The sequence below is a fragment of the Alnus glutinosa genome, chromosome 6 (assembly GCF_958979055.1).
Source record: "Alnus glutinosa chromosome 6, dhAlnGlut1.1, whole genome shotgun sequence".
NCBI classification, from domain to species: Eukaryota; Viridiplantae; Streptophyta; class Magnoliopsida; order Fagales; family Betulaceae; genus Alnus; species Alnus glutinosa.
In genome coordinates, this window is record NC_084891.1 from 5,371,770 (window position 1) to 5,388,108 (window position 16,339).

General features: G+C 34.2%; 1 protein-coding gene across 2 annotated transcripts; it reads left to right on the top strand.

Annotated features, from left to right (window-relative positions):
• The first annotated feature begins 302 nt into the window (after nucleotides 1-302).
• Nucleotides 303-9,317, top strand: LOC133870646 (pleiotropic drug resistance protein 1-like). Of its 2 annotated transcripts, XM_062307811.1 has the most exons (24): nucleotides 303-831; nucleotides 972-1,092; nucleotides 1,199-1,287; nucleotides 1,375-1,459; nucleotides 1,556-1,715; nucleotides 1,813-1,889; nucleotides 2,028-2,081; nucleotides 2,181-2,271; nucleotides 2,371-2,672; nucleotides 2,789-3,070; nucleotides 3,246-3,562; nucleotides 3,642-3,802; nucleotides 3,904-4,007; nucleotides 4,122-4,278; nucleotides 4,356-4,463; nucleotides 4,549-4,703; nucleotides 4,896-5,228; nucleotides 5,515-5,805; nucleotides 5,886-5,969; nucleotides 6,116-6,249; nucleotides 6,499-6,726; nucleotides 6,817-6,988; nucleotides 8,669-8,923; nucleotides 9,008-9,316. In XM_062307811.1, exons 1-24 carry the CDS (start codon nucleotides 434-436, stop codon nucleotides 9,263-9,265), a joined length of 4,416 nt encoding a protein of 1,471 aa, XP_062163795.1. In that variant the 5' UTR covers nucleotides 303-433; the 3' UTR covers nucleotides 9,266-9,316. The 2 variants fall into 2 exon arrangements, with proteins under 2 accessions (XP_062163795.1, XP_062163794.1); XM_062307810.1 differs by having other exon boundaries at nucleotides 2,028-2,271; nucleotides 9,008-9,317.
• The last annotated feature ends 7,022 nt before the right edge of the window (nucleotides 9,318-16,339 follow it).

Below are 16,339 nucleotides of genomic sequence, written 5' to 3' on the forward strand. Positions count from 1 at the left end.
AGAGATCTTTAGAAGAGTTGAAAACGAGTAAAAAAAAAACATACTGAATCATCCAGATAAGAAGGGTTAGATTGTATCCATTATTTGGAAAATCAAATCAATTTATAAAAAAATATTAGCAGTAATAAGCACTTTTTATAGTATGATGTCGGCCAAGCTACTTCCTCCGGGTGATATATATGCAATTAAAGTACAAAGAATAGTTGACCCTTTGTAGTTTGTTTACTCCTAAAGCCATGTGAAATTTTCCAGATATGATATATATATACTCGCATCTAAGTCCTGAAGAAGACCAAATTCTTGTAACGTTGTTACGGACAGAGAGAGACAGAGACATTGCTGTATAGTTCTGTCCATCCATACAGAGAGGGGACCCCATTTCCGAAACAGGGGAGCTTTCAGCACGAATATCCATGCAGTCGAGTTTTCTTGCATGAAAGTCGGAGAAAAAACTCTGGGTTTTGTGTGGTTATATTGGAAAACTGTAGCAGGTGATCAAATGGAGGGTGGTGGTGGTGGTGATGCATTCAGAGTAAGTAGTGGACGTCTAAGCAGCTCTAACATCTGGAGGAACAGTGCCATGGATGTTTTCTCCAAGTCTTCGCGGGAAGACAACGAGGAAGAAACTTTGAAATGGGCTGCTCTTGAGAAACTGCCCACCTATATGCGTATAACGAGAGGTATACTCACTGAAGCGGAGGGTCACGCCAGAGAGATTGATGTAAAGAATCTTGGGGTGTTAGAGAGGAAGAATTTGTTCGAGCGGCTATTGAAGATTGCTGATGAAGATAACGAGAACTTCTTGTTGAAGCTCAAGGACCGCGTTGAACGGTAAACTCCACCCAATAACTTAAACATCTTTTTATCTTTGTGTGTGTGTTCGTTGCGTTAGCGTTTATGTTGTGTTTGAAGCAAGTTCCTAATGTGTTTTTGAGCCGGGTTTTTCTCTGTATTTCAAATTTGAAACGCAGTGTTGGGCTTGATATTCCGACAATTGAAGTCCGGTTCGAGCACCTACGTGTAGAAGCAGAAGCTTATGTTGGAAGCAGGGGATTACCCACAATATTCAATTTTTGTGTTAATATGTTAGAGGTATATATGGTTCATCTTTTAGATCATACAATAATGGGTCTATAATAGTCTCTTAAAAAATTATCTTTGAATTTAATTAACCCATTCTCTCTGTCTCTCTATGTAGGGGTTCCTGAGTTATCTTCACATTATTCCAAATCGAAAGAAACCATTACCAATTCTTCATGATGTTTGTGGAATCATCAAGCCTAGAAGGTTAATTAGTAGACACAACTTATTAAAATATTCATCATAGACTCTTTCAACTGTCCATTTCTCAATTAGTTGATCCGGATTCTGCAGAATGACATTGCTTTTAGGCCCCCCAGGCTCTGGAAAGACCACATTGCTATTGGCTTTGGCAGGAAAACTTGGGAAAGAGCTGAAAGTAAGAGAATTAGATTCCAACATGTTCACTGCTTAGTTGGGGGAGGTGTTTTCACTTTGTTATGATTTATTTCATAAAAGAGCTTTTGAATTCCAGTCCTCAGGGAGAGTCACGTACAATGGACATGGAATGGAGCATTTTGTACCGCAGAGGACTGCAGCTTATATAAGCCAATATGATGTCCATATAGGAGAAATGACGGTGAGAGAAACACTAGCTTTTTCGGCAAGATGTCAAGGGGTCGGGCCACGTTATGGTCAGTTGAAAATTAAACCCCATGAACATTGACATATTAAAGTCATCCTCAAGAATGTAGAGGTTTTTATTAAATTTTTCGCATGGAAATTATGCAGAGATGTTGGCAGAATTATCAAGGAGAGAGAAGGCGGCAAACATTAAGCCAGATCCTGATCTTGACATCTATATGAAGGTGAGTTAGCAGCTGGAGGAGAGAAAACTCTAGGAAAACTCCTGTTATTTCCTCTTTGATTTTTGTTCAACTGTAAAAGTTGTTGCTAAAAGTACATTTTCATTATCTACAATTGCTTAACACCTCAAATTTTTGCAGGCTGCATCACTAGAAGGGCAAGAACCCAGTGTCGTAACAGATTATATACTCAAGGTAAAACCTTCAATCCATCTGATTCTAAAAGGATGTATTATAAATAAAAATACAAAAATATGGTATGTAATTTCCGTTCTTGATTCTAAAATTTTGAAGATTCTTGGACTTGAAGTCTGTGCTGATACCCTAGTGGGGGATGAAATGCTACGAGGTATATCTGGGGGACAAAGGAAGCGAGTCACAACAGGTAAAGCATAGAACAATATTGCCACACTCTCTTTGCCTTCTGACTTCCAAAGGCCTCATTTGAGTTGATTCTTTGAAATGTATGGCCAACAAAATATAGGGGAAATGCTGGTCGGGCCAGCAAAAGCACTTTTCATGGATGAGATCTCCACTGGGCTGGACAGTTCAACAACATTTCAGATAGTAAACTCACTCAGACAATCCATCCACATTCTCAATGGAACAGCAGTTATCTCTCTCCTCCAGCCAGCTCCAGAAACTTATGACCTATTTGATGACATAATTCTCCTCTCAGACGGGCAAATTGTGTATCAGGGTCCTCGCGAAAATGTGCTCGAGTTCTTTGAATACATGGGCTTCAAATGTCCAGAGAGAAAGGGGGTTGCTGACTTCTTACAAGAAGTAATTCACATTTTGATTCACAATATCCCTCTTGTACCACAATTCATTTTTCAGAAGAGATTGGACTTTTTCTTTTTGTTATTGTTGTTTTATTTTTATATAAAATATTGTGATAGGTGACATCAAGGAAAGATCAAGAGCAGTACTGGGCAAATAAAGATGAACCTTATAGTTTTGTTTCAGTCAAGGAATTTGGTGAAGCATTTCAGTCATTTCACATTGGTCAAAAACTAGGTGATGAACTTGCTATACCTTTTGACAAGTCCAAAGGCCATCCCGCTGCTTTAACAACCAAAAAGTATGGAGTTAGCAAGAAGGAACTATTCAAAGCTTGTGTATCTAGAGAACTTTTGCTTATGAAGAGGAATTCATTTGTCTACATTTTCAAGATGTTCCAAGTAAGTAGTATCCAAGCATTTAACTGTATTTTAAAAGGAATAAGAAACAGGCTGGTGAATCTTTAAAGTCTGTTGGGTTACATAAGTGCAAGCAGAAAATTTTTGGAGTACCATTGAGCTTCACATTTAAGTTCAGCAAATTCTAACTATTTTTTTTTTAATATTTTATTTTCAGCTAATTCTATCGGCTTTTATAACAATGACATTATTTTTACGAACTGAGCTGCACCGGGATACAACTGCAGATGGTGGGATTTATATGGGTGCTATGTTCTTTACAATCATCATAATAATGTTTAATGGATTCTCGGAGCTTGCCATGACCATCGTAAAACTTCCTGTCTTCTATAAGCAGAGGGACCTCCTCTTCTATCCTTCTTGGGCATACTCTCTACCAACATGGATACTTAAGATCCCAATAACCTTCCTGGAAGTTGCCATTTGGGTAGTCATGACTTATTATGTCATAGGCTTTGATCCCAACATTGAACGGTGAGAGCAAATAGAAGTCATTATAAACATCACAGTTCAAATTTAAGTTCCAGATTTTAATGTACGTTCTTTATGGCAGGTTTTTCAAACACTTTCTTTTACTCCTATGTATTAACCAGATGGCATCTGGACTTTTTCGATTGATGGGGGCATTAGGGAGAAATATCATTGTTGCGAACACATTCGGGTCTTTCGCTTTACTTGCAGTTCTTGCTTTAGGTGGATTTGTTTTATCACGAGGTGAACAAATGATACAATTTACTCTACGCAATAAATCTTCTTTACTTCTTGGTTCTTTGTTACAGAAGCTGGTGCTTAAATACTATGTTCTTTTGTATCAGACGATATACCGAAATGGTGGCTGTGGGGTTACTGGATCTCACCAATGATGTATGCACAGAATGCTATAACTGTCAATGAATTTCTTGGAAAGAGTTGGAGACATGTAAGCATCACTTCTTTGAATTCTGACAAAACAAACACATATTAGGAGTAAAAGAACTGGGAAAAAGATATTGATCAATACTAGCTAATAAGTATGTGGAAATACTTGTCATAGGTTCCTCCTAATTCAACAGAGCCATTAGGAGTTTTAGTCTTGAAGTCTCGTGGGGTATTCACAGAAGCATACTGGTATTGGATTGGAGTTGGAGCATTAATTGGATATATTTTGCTTTTCAATTTCCTATTCACGTTGGCCCTACATTATCTTGATCGTAAGTACCCTACTCATACGAGTTTGATTTTTCATAATTGGACATAACGTTCTGATAATTAGACTACTTTGCTGCAGCATTTGGGAAGCCTCAGGCAGTACTATCCAGAGAGGCCTTGGCTGAGAAAGAAGTTAGTAGAAGTGGAGAGTTCATTGAGTTACCGTCAAGAGAAAATAGCTTTTCTGGTGGGTCATCAAGCTCTCAGATTCACGTTTATATTTCTGCTCATTGGATTCTAGCTATAACATATTCACGATGATAATAATGCAGATAGAGGGAATGAAGGTCGAAGAAGTGTATCATCCAGGACCTTGTCTACAAGAGTGAGCAGCATTAATGACGCTAAACGCCGGGGGATGGTTCTTCCTTTTCAACCCCTTTCTATCACATTTGATGAAATCAGATATGCTATAGACATGCCACAGGTATCTACCTTTATTAGGAGCCAACATCATATTAAGAATTTTGGAGGGTACTAAATCTCATGCCCCAATACCGCTAAAGTTCCTGGATGCAAATGTGCTTTTGTTTTTCATTATTAATTAGAACATTTCAGCTAATTCCTGGTTTTGATTAATGTATCTGCATCCTAAATTTGTTATCATGATTGCTTTCAGGAAATGAAAGCTCAGGGCGTTCCTGAGGATCGGCTGGAACTCTTGAAGGGGGTGAGCGGTGCTTTTAGGCCAGGAGTCCTCACTGCTCTAATGGGTGTGAGTGGTGCAGGCAAGACTACTCTATTGGATGTGTTGGCAGGGAGGAAAACTGGTGGATATATTGAGGGAAGCATCACTATATCAGGGTATCCCAAAAAGCAAGAAACATTTGCCCGCATTTCAGGATACTGCGAGCAAACTGACATCCACTCTCCTCATGTGACAGTCTATGAGTCTTTGGTTTATTCTGCATGGCTTCGGTTACCACCTGAGGTTGACTTCACAACCAGAAAGGTATAGTTTTGACCTTAAATGATTTATTTTGATTCTGTTAGAATATTGATTAAATAATTAAATTTGTCATTTGTTATTAGTTTAAGATTTTAGAACAAGTGATAATTTATCTTGGTATTGAGAGTTTAGATCCATAAGTGAGGGAACTGTTCAGTTTAGGCTTTTTGGACAAATAGAAATTCATGATCTTTTGATTAGATAGGCATCCAAAAGCAAGGAGCTTTTAACATTCATGCATCGTATTTAGGCTTATCAGGTTACCGATAAATATGATTATGGGTTGCAGATGTTCATTGAGGAAGTCATGGAGCTGGTGGAACTGAACTCATTGAGAGAAGCCCTTGTTGGATTGCCTGGCGTGAATGGTCTATCGACTGAGCAGCGCAAAAGGCTGACAATTGCAGTTGAGCTTGTTGCCAACCCATCTATTATATTCATGGATGAACCGACCTCTGGTCTTGATGCCAGGGCAGCAGCTATAGTGATGAGAACAGTGAGGAACACGGTAGACACAGGTCGAACTGTGGTGTGCACCATCCACCAGCCCAGCATTGATATATTTGATGCTTTTGATGAGGTGAGATACCTTGCCAATAGTTAATTGGAATTTTGTGTTAATTTTATACAAGAACTGAAAACTTCAATATTGTGATGCAGTTATTTCTCTTGAAAAGGGGAGGTGAAGAGATATATGTAGGTGCATTAGGCCGCCATTCTTCCCATTTGATCAACTACTTTGAGGTTAGGCTAATAAATTCTTCCCATTTAATTCACGAAAAAAAAAAAAAAAAAACTTTGCGGTTAGGCTAATAAATCCATGATAGTACTATAAATTCTTCCCTTGTTTGCCACAGTGTTACTGACATAGGTGGGTTGTTTTCATCAAGGGAATTGATGGAGTTCCTAAGATTAAGGATAAATACAATCCTGCTACTTGGATGTTGGAGGTTACTTCAGTAGCACAAGAAGCAGCTCTTGGGGTGAATTTCACCGACGTATACAAGAACTCAGAACTTTATAGGTAGGATTACAATTGCGAACCAAACTTGCCTTGGAGACTGATATCATTATATATATATATATATATATTTTCTGAGCTATATGATTATTATTATTTGTTAGAAGGAAAATTTTACCAAACATTCATTGTTCAAGACTTTGAAATGTCCTTTGAATTTAAAGGGAAAATACGGAAGTTCTGAAACAAATTTCCACTGTCTATGTAAACTTCCGTTCTATAGTAACTAATTCTGCATGGTGATTGATTCAGGAGAAACAAGGCCTTGATCAAGGAACTAAGTACACCTCTGCCAGGTTCAAAAGACTTGTACTTCCCTACACAATACTCACAGCCTTTCTTTACCCAATGTATGGCTTGCCTATGGAAACAACATTTGTCATATTGGCGAAACCCACCATACGGTGCAGTCAGACTCCTATTCACAACATTCACAGCTTTAATGTTTGGGACAATATTCTGGGATATTGGCTCCAAAAGGTACAAAACATAAAAACCAAAACATGTTGTGTGTAAATGGCACTCAAATTGCTTAGTCCCTAACTTGATAAATTTTTCTTTGAAATGTAGGCGAAACCGACAAGATCTTTTTAATGCAATGGGTTCCATGTATGCTGCTGTGCTCTTCATTGGGGTACAAAATGCCTCATCAGTGCAATCAGTTGTGGCCATTGAGAGAACAGTCTTTTACAGAGAAAGAGCAGCTGGAATGTATTCTGCTTTGCCATATGCCTTTGGTCAGGTATTTTACTTGGTCTATGAAGTTCAATAAGGTTGCCATTATATGGAGAATTCCTCAGTTAAATCATCAATTGTCCCAAAACTTAAGCTAATAAAAAATGGTAGACTTTATCATGTATATTATCTTCTACTACTCTTCTTTACTTGTGGGTTCAAACTCCCCCTTAATATATGAGACTCAACACGTGGAATATTTAACTGAAATTGAGGGTGATTTGTGGAGTTAGAGTTCGAACTTGACTTATGGTTTTGATACCATGTTAGAGCATCCCCATTGTGACGTCCCACATCGCCTAGGAATGAGGATGTGCTTATATGTATAAACACACCCTTCTTGACACAGCGCGTTTTAAAGTCGTAATGACCATGAATCTATCAGAACTCTGCAGTTAATTAATGTGTTTCTGCGAGAGTAATACCAAGATGGGTGACCTCCTGGGAAGTCTGGTTCGGGAGAGCCAAAAGCGGACAATATTGTGTCGTTGGAGTGAGTCATTACACCTATTGAGCTCTCGAAAAGTAATGTTTAGCCAAATTTTGGCTAAAATTCACGTCATTTACTAAGCTCTCTTTCCATTCTCTATTATAATACTTGTCAGATTTGTACTCCATATTTGGAGAAACAATGTTCCTCTCTATCCCATTTTCTTACATTTTTATATTCATTTTCTCACTCTCTCTCTCTCTCATTGTCTCACTCTTTCTTGGTTTGTGGGGTGGTTTTGAGAATAAAAAAAAAAAGAATAAAGCTAGAATAAAACTTATATTTAAATAGAATAGAGTGAGATTTAGAAAGTTTATTGTGTGGTGCTTTTGTAAAGTTGCTAGTTAAACTAAAAAATGTGAGTTTTTTAGCTAAAGAATAGAGAGTTCACTAGGGATGCTCTTAAAGCACCAATTGTCCTAAAAGCTTGAGTTGATAGGAAATAATAAACTTAAGGGCAAAGTCCAAAGTTCACATACCCCCCTCAAACTACCACCTAATGGACAATGTTCCCTCCAAACTTTCAATTTGAATAATGTTTCCTCCCTTCCAAACTATCAAAAATTGTCAATGTTCCTCTAATGAAAAAAATACCCTTAATAAAATACAAAAATACTAAAAATTCAGAAAAAAAAATTAAAACTAAAAACTAAAATAAAAAAATAAAAAATAAATACATAAAAATCAAAGGTGGCCAAATTTAAAAATTAAAAGTTTTCGTTTTTATTTTTTATTTTTATTTTTTTAAAAAAAGATAATTTTTGGTTTTTTAAAAGAAATTAAAAAAAATCGTTTTTTTCTTTAAAATAATAATTTTTCATTTTTTTTCTTCAAAAAAGTTAATATATATATATATATATATATATATATATATATATATATATATATATATATATATATATATATATATATATATATATATATATTTTCTGAATTTATAGGAGTATTTTTGTTTTATTGAAAAAATTCTGAAGTCATTTATGTCTTTTTGCTGGCTTTGGAGGGATATTGACAATTTTTTAGTAGTTTGAGAAAGACATTGTTTTAATTGAAAGTTTGGGGGGACATTGTTGTGATAGTTTGAGGGAGTATGTGAACTTTTTCCTAAACTTAATCATTTAAATTATATTCTAACACTCACCATGTTTAGTGCATTGCATCACCATGTTTCCTCACCAAATTCCATTTGTTTTGCAGGTTTTTATTGAGCTTCCTTACATTTTTGTTCAGACTCTAATATATGGGATCATAGTGTATGCCATGATCGGGTTTGATTGGAAAGTCGGCAAATTCTTGTGGTATATCTTCTTCATGTACTTCACCCTATTATACTTCACTTTCTATGGCATGATGGCCGTGGCTGTTACTCCAAACTACAACATTGCTGCTATAGTTTCTTCAGCTTTCTATGCAATCTGGAATCTTTTCTCAGGATTTGTCATTCCCAGAACAGTAAGTTTCAATCCCTATTCATGTTTTTCTGCACTATACAAACTGAAACCCTAACTTACATGGACTAAATTTTCCTTGTGACAGAGGATGCCAATCTGGTGGAGATGGTACTATTGGGCTTGTCCAGTCTCTTGGACCTTGTATGGATTGATTGCTTCACAATTTGGTGACATTGATGACACACTTGATTCTGGTGAGAGTGTGGAAGAGTTTTTGATGAGTTATTTTGGGTATAGACATGACTTTGTGGGTGTTGTTGCCATTGTAATTGTTGGAATTTCAGTGTTGTTTGGATTCACCTTTGCCTATTCAATTAAGGCATTCAACTTCCAAAAAAGATGACATTTTATACATATAAATACAAATCAATGAAATTCCCTCATTGTAAGTTTTGGTTTTACTATGCTTGAATTCGAAGCTGCTGCAAGAAATGTGTACTGATATCCCTGTGAGGGTCCATGTCTGATAATGGACAAAGTTTTTCTACAACTAATTCATAAAGTCCAATCTATTAAACTGACATCTGTCCTCAGAACATGCGATTATCACACATAAGGATAGATTCCAGCTTAATAGACTCGATGAAAGGAATTTTCCTCCAACCCATTTTGAAAGAAAGTTTTGTCCTCTAATTAGGTCTAAAGATTTTGTCAATATTTTGGGTAAGCTAACCTAACATTTGTTGAAGTTGAATCTGACCTAATTCTTTAACATGAAAGTCTTTGGTAGTCTTTCCATGGGTCACTTATTGATGGCTTCTTTTTATCTCTCTCTCTCTCTCTCTCTCTCTCTCTCTCTCTCTCTATATATATATATATATATATATATATATATATATATATATATATTGCCATTAGAAGTTAGAACCATATATCTTGCAACAAGTAGAAATATTTTGTTTTACCAAAAAGAACTTTCTAAGTAAAATGAAAATGATATGTATGTATGATATGGACAAAAAAGGTTAATGGTTTCTGCCAAAAGCCATGTTCAGTATGTTCATGCGTTTGGTAGGCACTAGAAAACAAAGCTTTAAAGATTTTCAAAGTACTAGTGATGTTTGCTGAGGACCTCTTCAGGAAGCTTGGTGAAAGGTAATGGAAGGCTATATATTAGAGTGAGATTTGAGAGCCATAGACAAGATAAGGTTGTTGTTGATCTATTGAGGCTTGGCTTATGTGGCGTGTGATGCTTTAATATGTAATTAATTCTCACAAATTAGGTCATTTTATACATTTTTATTAGAGCATGTAACTCTTACAAATTTCCTCAAAAGTAATTGTACAAACGGAAAAGTTTTCACGACGGTGAATAAAGTTACCATATCAGTAAGCTATTTCGAGTGCATTTGACACTACAATTTCGCATACTAAATGTGCATTTTTAAAAAATTACGATTTGAAAACGTAGAAAAATCAACGTTTTCAAATCGCTGGTAATAGGGGTGCATTTTTAAAAATGCACGATTTTGAAAGTCAAACTGTGATTTTACCAAATGCGCTCTTAAATTGTGCTTTTTAAATCACTATTTTTAAATCAAACGTTACGAAGCCGTAAACCCAAACGGTAACGCTTCTACTTGCAAAAGCTTCACTAAAAACACTTTGTTAAAAGATCAAAGTTGCTTCCATAAATTTATAAAAAAAAAAAAAAAAAAAAAAAGCCTCAAATTATTATATTTTGTATTGGGTTGTTCAAGAAACGGAAATCACGATGTGGATAATCCATCATCAATTTGAGTCCCATGAAAAAGACGTGAGAGAGGAGTATGTCCCAAAAGGAGTTTGTCGTCCATGTCCCTTAAAGAAAGTTTCATCAAATTTCTTCATGTGCTATGAGGGCATGCTCTCAAATACAGTTGGCTCACAATTATCAAACACCTTGATTGCATAAGTCATGACACTCCAAAAAGTTAATTAGTTTTATATTTGAAATATAAATTATTGAGCGAGCGGATTATAAAAGAGTTCGTGAGTATTAAGTTTAACATTGGTTTCTTACTAAGTGAGATTTGGCTTTATAAGTGATTGTAAGAAGCTCTGATTGTAACTTGATTAGTCATTGTTTAGGAAAAAACTTTACTTACTACCCTTTATCTTTCATCACTTTTGCAATCATACCATTAAACTTAAAAAAATGTCAATTTAAGGTTACCATCTTTTAGAAGTTTGCAATGTCAACCCTCCCATCCAAATTCACCATTAAATCCTAACGGAAGAAGTAAAATTTCTAAAATACCCTCATCCAAATTCAATGTATTTTTGTAATTTTATAAACATTTTAGGGGTATTTTGGAGATTTCACCCATCAACCTTTTGATTTAGTGGTGAATTTTGACAGAAGGTTGACATTACAAAATTTCTGAAAGATAGTAACCCTAAATTGACATTTTTTAAAATTTAAAGGTATGATTACAAAAGTGATAAAAGATCAATGGTGGTAGGTGAAGTTTTTTTCCTTTTTTTAGTGAAAACGCAAATATGGCTTATAAATGCTATAACATAAGGGTTTTTAAAAACTAGGTTAACTTTTGTAAATGTTTCCAAAAACTACCTAAAGAAAATAATCAAATTTAGGGCAATTAGGCCCTATGTTGATTTGAACCTTTCCCTTAAGTACCAAATCACCATAAATCATTAATCACTGGTCATTTTTGAGACATAAATATGAAAGAACATAATGTTATTTCATTTTTAATAGGCTTTAATTTGATCCATCTCCTAAATTAACTTGGACCCAACTACACATTCTAAGGTAATCACGTTGGGCTTGCCTAAGGACTAACCTAGGTGTAGGGTAGGGGGTGTTACGATATTACTTTCACACCCCTCACCCCCTTTATATAAATTCCTTCCTTGAAATTTGCTAACTCATACAATAAAGACATATCAAGAGATCAAGATTACTCACCTCGAGTTGATATTTTCACGACAACGAAGAAAGTTACCATATCAGTAACCTATTTCGAGCGCGTTTGATATTGTAATTTTTTAGATTAAAAGTGCGATTTTAAATTAAATTTCAGAAGATGTATTGTTTGAGAATGTATTTTTAAAAAATTACTATTTGAAAACATAGAAAAATCATCGTTTTCAAATCGCTGATAAGGAGGCGCTTTTTTAAAAATGCACGATTTCAAAAGTCAAATTGTAATTTTACCAAATGCGCTCTTAAATTATGTTTTTAAAATCGCTATTTTTAAATCAAACGTTACGAAGCCGTAAACCCAAATGGTAACGCTTCTACTTGCAAAAGCTTCGCTAAGAAAACTTTGTTAAAAGATCAAAGTTGCTTCAACAAATTTATAAAAAAAAATTGCCTCAAATTATTATATTTTGTATTGGGTTGTACAAGAAACTGAAATCACGATGTGGACAATCCATCATCAATTTGAGTCCCATGAAAAAGAGGTGAGAGAGAAAGGGCCATTGTTCATGAGTATGTCCCAAAAGGAGTTTGTCGTCCATGTCACTTAAAGAAAGTTTCATCAAATTTCTTCGTGGGCTATGATGGCATGCTGTCAAATGCAGTTGGCTCACAATTATCAGACACCTTGATTGCATAAGTCATGACACTTCAGAAAGTTAGTTTTATATTTGAAATATAAATTAGCGAGCGAGCGGATCATAAAAGAACTCGTGAGTACTAAGTTTAACATTGATTTTTACTAATGTTCCGTTTATTTCGACGTAAAATATTTTTAACAAAATTAATTTTAAGGAAAAATGATTTCCTTGAAAATATTTTTGGTGTTTGGCTCTTATAAAAAAATAAAGAACGGCAAAAAGTTACTGGTGACGAGATTCCGTCACTGACCGGCAGGATTCCGACTACTTTCACCTGATTCCGGCTACTATTGCTGAATTCCAGCGATGGAGGCTGGAATCCGGCGGCAATGGTCATATTCCGGCCAGTTTTGTCAGAATTTGGGTTAGCTGGATTTCAGTGAAGGTGGCTGGAATCTGGCACAAATGGCCAGATTCCGGCCAAGCTGACCGAAATCTGGCACAGTACAGCCGAATTCCAGCCGTACTTGTCAGATTCCAGCACAAATTGCCAGATTCTAGCACTGGCTGGATTCTGTCCTGTTTTGTCGAAATCTGGCTTGCCGGATTACGGCAATGGTTGCCGGATTCCGGCAATCGGATACCAAAATTTAGGAATCTTCAGTCGTAGTTTTGGGCTACCAATAAACTATAATGCCCAGCATAAAAGAATTGCAAATATAAACAAATTAATGGAAATGTAATAATTAAAACTTAAGTAATATTTATTCTGGTAATATTTGGATTAATTAATTTAATTAAGGAAAGTGTTAGTTAATTAGTTTAAGGTTAGTGGCTAGTAGTTAGAACTAGTAATAGATAATATTTTGAAGTGATTTAAAAAATAATACTAGAAGCTAAAAAAGAAGTAAAAAAATAAAAAAAATAAAAAAGAAGAGAGGTTTCACGTGGGTTCCTAGTGAAAAAGAATTTCTTGACTTTGTTTGAGCTCTCTTCGTTGAAGAGAAGTGACATATTTTGAAAAAAAAAAAATAAAAATAAAAATTTATAGGTGGTAGATTTTTGTAGCATTCAAAACTACAAGAAGCTCCATTATAACTCTACTTTCAAAAGCTGTCTTAAAGTTTTACTGTGTAGCTTTCAAAGCTACATAAATTTTTACTTAAAGTATAATAAATAAATAAATAACAAAGCTTTTATCAAAGAAGAGAGCATGCCTTGTATTTATTATGGAGAAACTCTGTCAGTAGAAAAATGAAAGATAAAGCACGCGCATCTCTTCATTTAATTTATCTCCACGTTTTGTCTGTAAAATGCACCTCCTTTGTTTATGTTTTGATAAATTCAAATTATGCATACCACTTATAGGCAAGATGAGAAATAAAAGGTAGGTTGCATTAGATGTTTGGCAACCAAAGAAGCCAAAGAAGATCAAATATAGGAAGAACAAATCTCAGCAAAATCATTCAATAATTCTAAGCCATCGGCTATAAGGGTAACTGTTGCCTCTTCCTATATTGGCTACAATTTGTTTGATTTCTAAGTGTTCTTTCTCAAAATACAAAACAAAAGTATTTCGTTTCTTTTCTTTCATCCATTGCACAAACAAATAAAGAAAGTAAAAGAAAGGAGCAAGAAGGAGTAGTAATTCTTTCAGCAATGGTACATTTAACTTAAGGAAAGATGAAATAAAAAATGAATATTTTAAATATGTGAAATGTGGTAAATGAACTTGTCAATGCATTTATTATGTGAATCAAGCATGTGATATGATACTGTTTTATATATATATATATATATATATATATATATATATATTTTAATTATTGTTTTTCATTAACTTGCTATAAATTGTTTTAATACTCCATGGTATGAGATATGAATTTGATAGGTATTAAATACAAAGAAAAACATTTGGGGGTGTTTATTAAGTATATATTAACAAAACTCTACACTTGATTTACAAAACGGGTATGGAATTTCAGAAGTAAACATTTTTGTGAAAACCTTACAAAAATAAACGTTTGATAAGTAAGATAGAGATTTCAAAGGAAAAAAGAGGTGGCTCAAATCACACATGTATGATTAGGATATTTTATAATTATTGAGTGGTGGACTCAAACATTTCCCTTGTAAAATTGTGGTAATGTTATAGATACTATTGAGGAGGAGATAAATGATAACGCTTATGCTTGTCTAAGATTTTGTTCATGAGGCTTGTAGGAAGCCTCCCACCTTTTGAAGGACTGACTCATGCTGAGTTAATATTTAAAATTTATAAGTAGAAATGCTGTTGTGGCATCTTTGATCTTATCTCAAGACAATAGTAGTTTCATGTTATTGTAATAATATCATGTTACGTCAATATTTAAAATTTATGAGTAGAAATGCTGTTGTGGCATCTTTGATTTTATCTCAAGACAATAATAATTTTATGTTATTGTAATAATATTATGTTCTATTTATAATATGTTATTTCAGATAGAAGCTCTGGTATTATGTGGGGAAGAGTGAGATGTGATCCCTTTTAAAAAGAAAAAAAAAATTATACATGTTTTCTTCTGCTGCTAGTGTATGTAAAGGTAGCAGCGCCATGTTGAATTGTGATATTTATGCTTTGTGACTTATATAAAAGTCGGGGCGTTACACACACCATGCGGTGCCTCAGTGCCACATGGTGTTAGTAGGATGCTTTGATATTATTTGTAAAGATCTAAGAAAAACGTTAGCCACATTCGTACTACCACTTGCAATTGAAGCTCTTTAGAATCATTTATAAAGTATAGTTTCACTTACTAAAGAATTAATGTGAGACTTAATACCTTGAACTCCTTTGTAGTCGACCCACTCTTTGAGGACAATTCATTTTCCTAATGCAGAACTAATAAGAGACTTAATCAACATTGTTAAAAATAAAATATAAAATGTGAAACAAAAAAAGTAAAAGTAATATGAGTAATGTAATTACACTTATTTATTATATCGGTTGATGTGCCGTGTTTAAAGTAAATTTTTTTTTTCTCGAAGAGTTTAAATTGTTGATATAGGAAGTGATTTAAAATATAAAGTACCTCAATATAAAATAAATGTGATAAATATTATTATTATATTAATATATAATCTGACAGGCCATGAAATTGGGGCCTAGGTTTCCCTTCTTTTTGAAGGAACTTTTTTGTGTGGACCTCATGATGGTTCACACTCCAACCAAGAATGGTTGGATTAACAGGGATATGACACCCTAACAAACCATATTATATACTTTTCTATACTTAGGATTTATGACCTTTTGCCCTCGTGGGGGGTGACTGGTGAGGCTTGCATGTGTGTTCCACTTCTGAAGCTACCTTTGTAACCTTCCTCTAATCATTTTCTTCAACTACGTTTCCCAGTGGATTCCCCACTATCATTTCCCTTTCCTTTCTACTTTCTTTAAACAAACCCTTTCTTTCTTTCCTTCCTAGTTTTTTATTTTTTTTAAATAAAAATAAAAGAAATTAAGAACTTTATTTATAATTCATGAACTTTTACTCATTTTAAAAGAATGTACCTAAACTTTAAAACGTCTTAATTTATGGTATTTATTTTTCAGAAAGTTTCAATCTCAGTCTTTGTTAGAATTTTCTGTTAAATTATGTTAAAAATTCTCAAAATAATCTTTATTTTATTTTTTTTTTAAGAAAAAAAAATTGTTAGGATTTAGGTGTTGGTTAGAATTTAACAGAATTTATAAAAATACCTATGCATGAATCTTTGAAAATTTTTATAATTTTTTTTTTAAAAATAAACATAGGGATATTTTAAAAATTTTGATAAGATTTAACAAAAAGTTCTAACAGAAGATTGAGATTAAAACTTTAAAAAAAATAAATACCCTGAATTAATAGGTTTTGAATTAAATTTGATATAT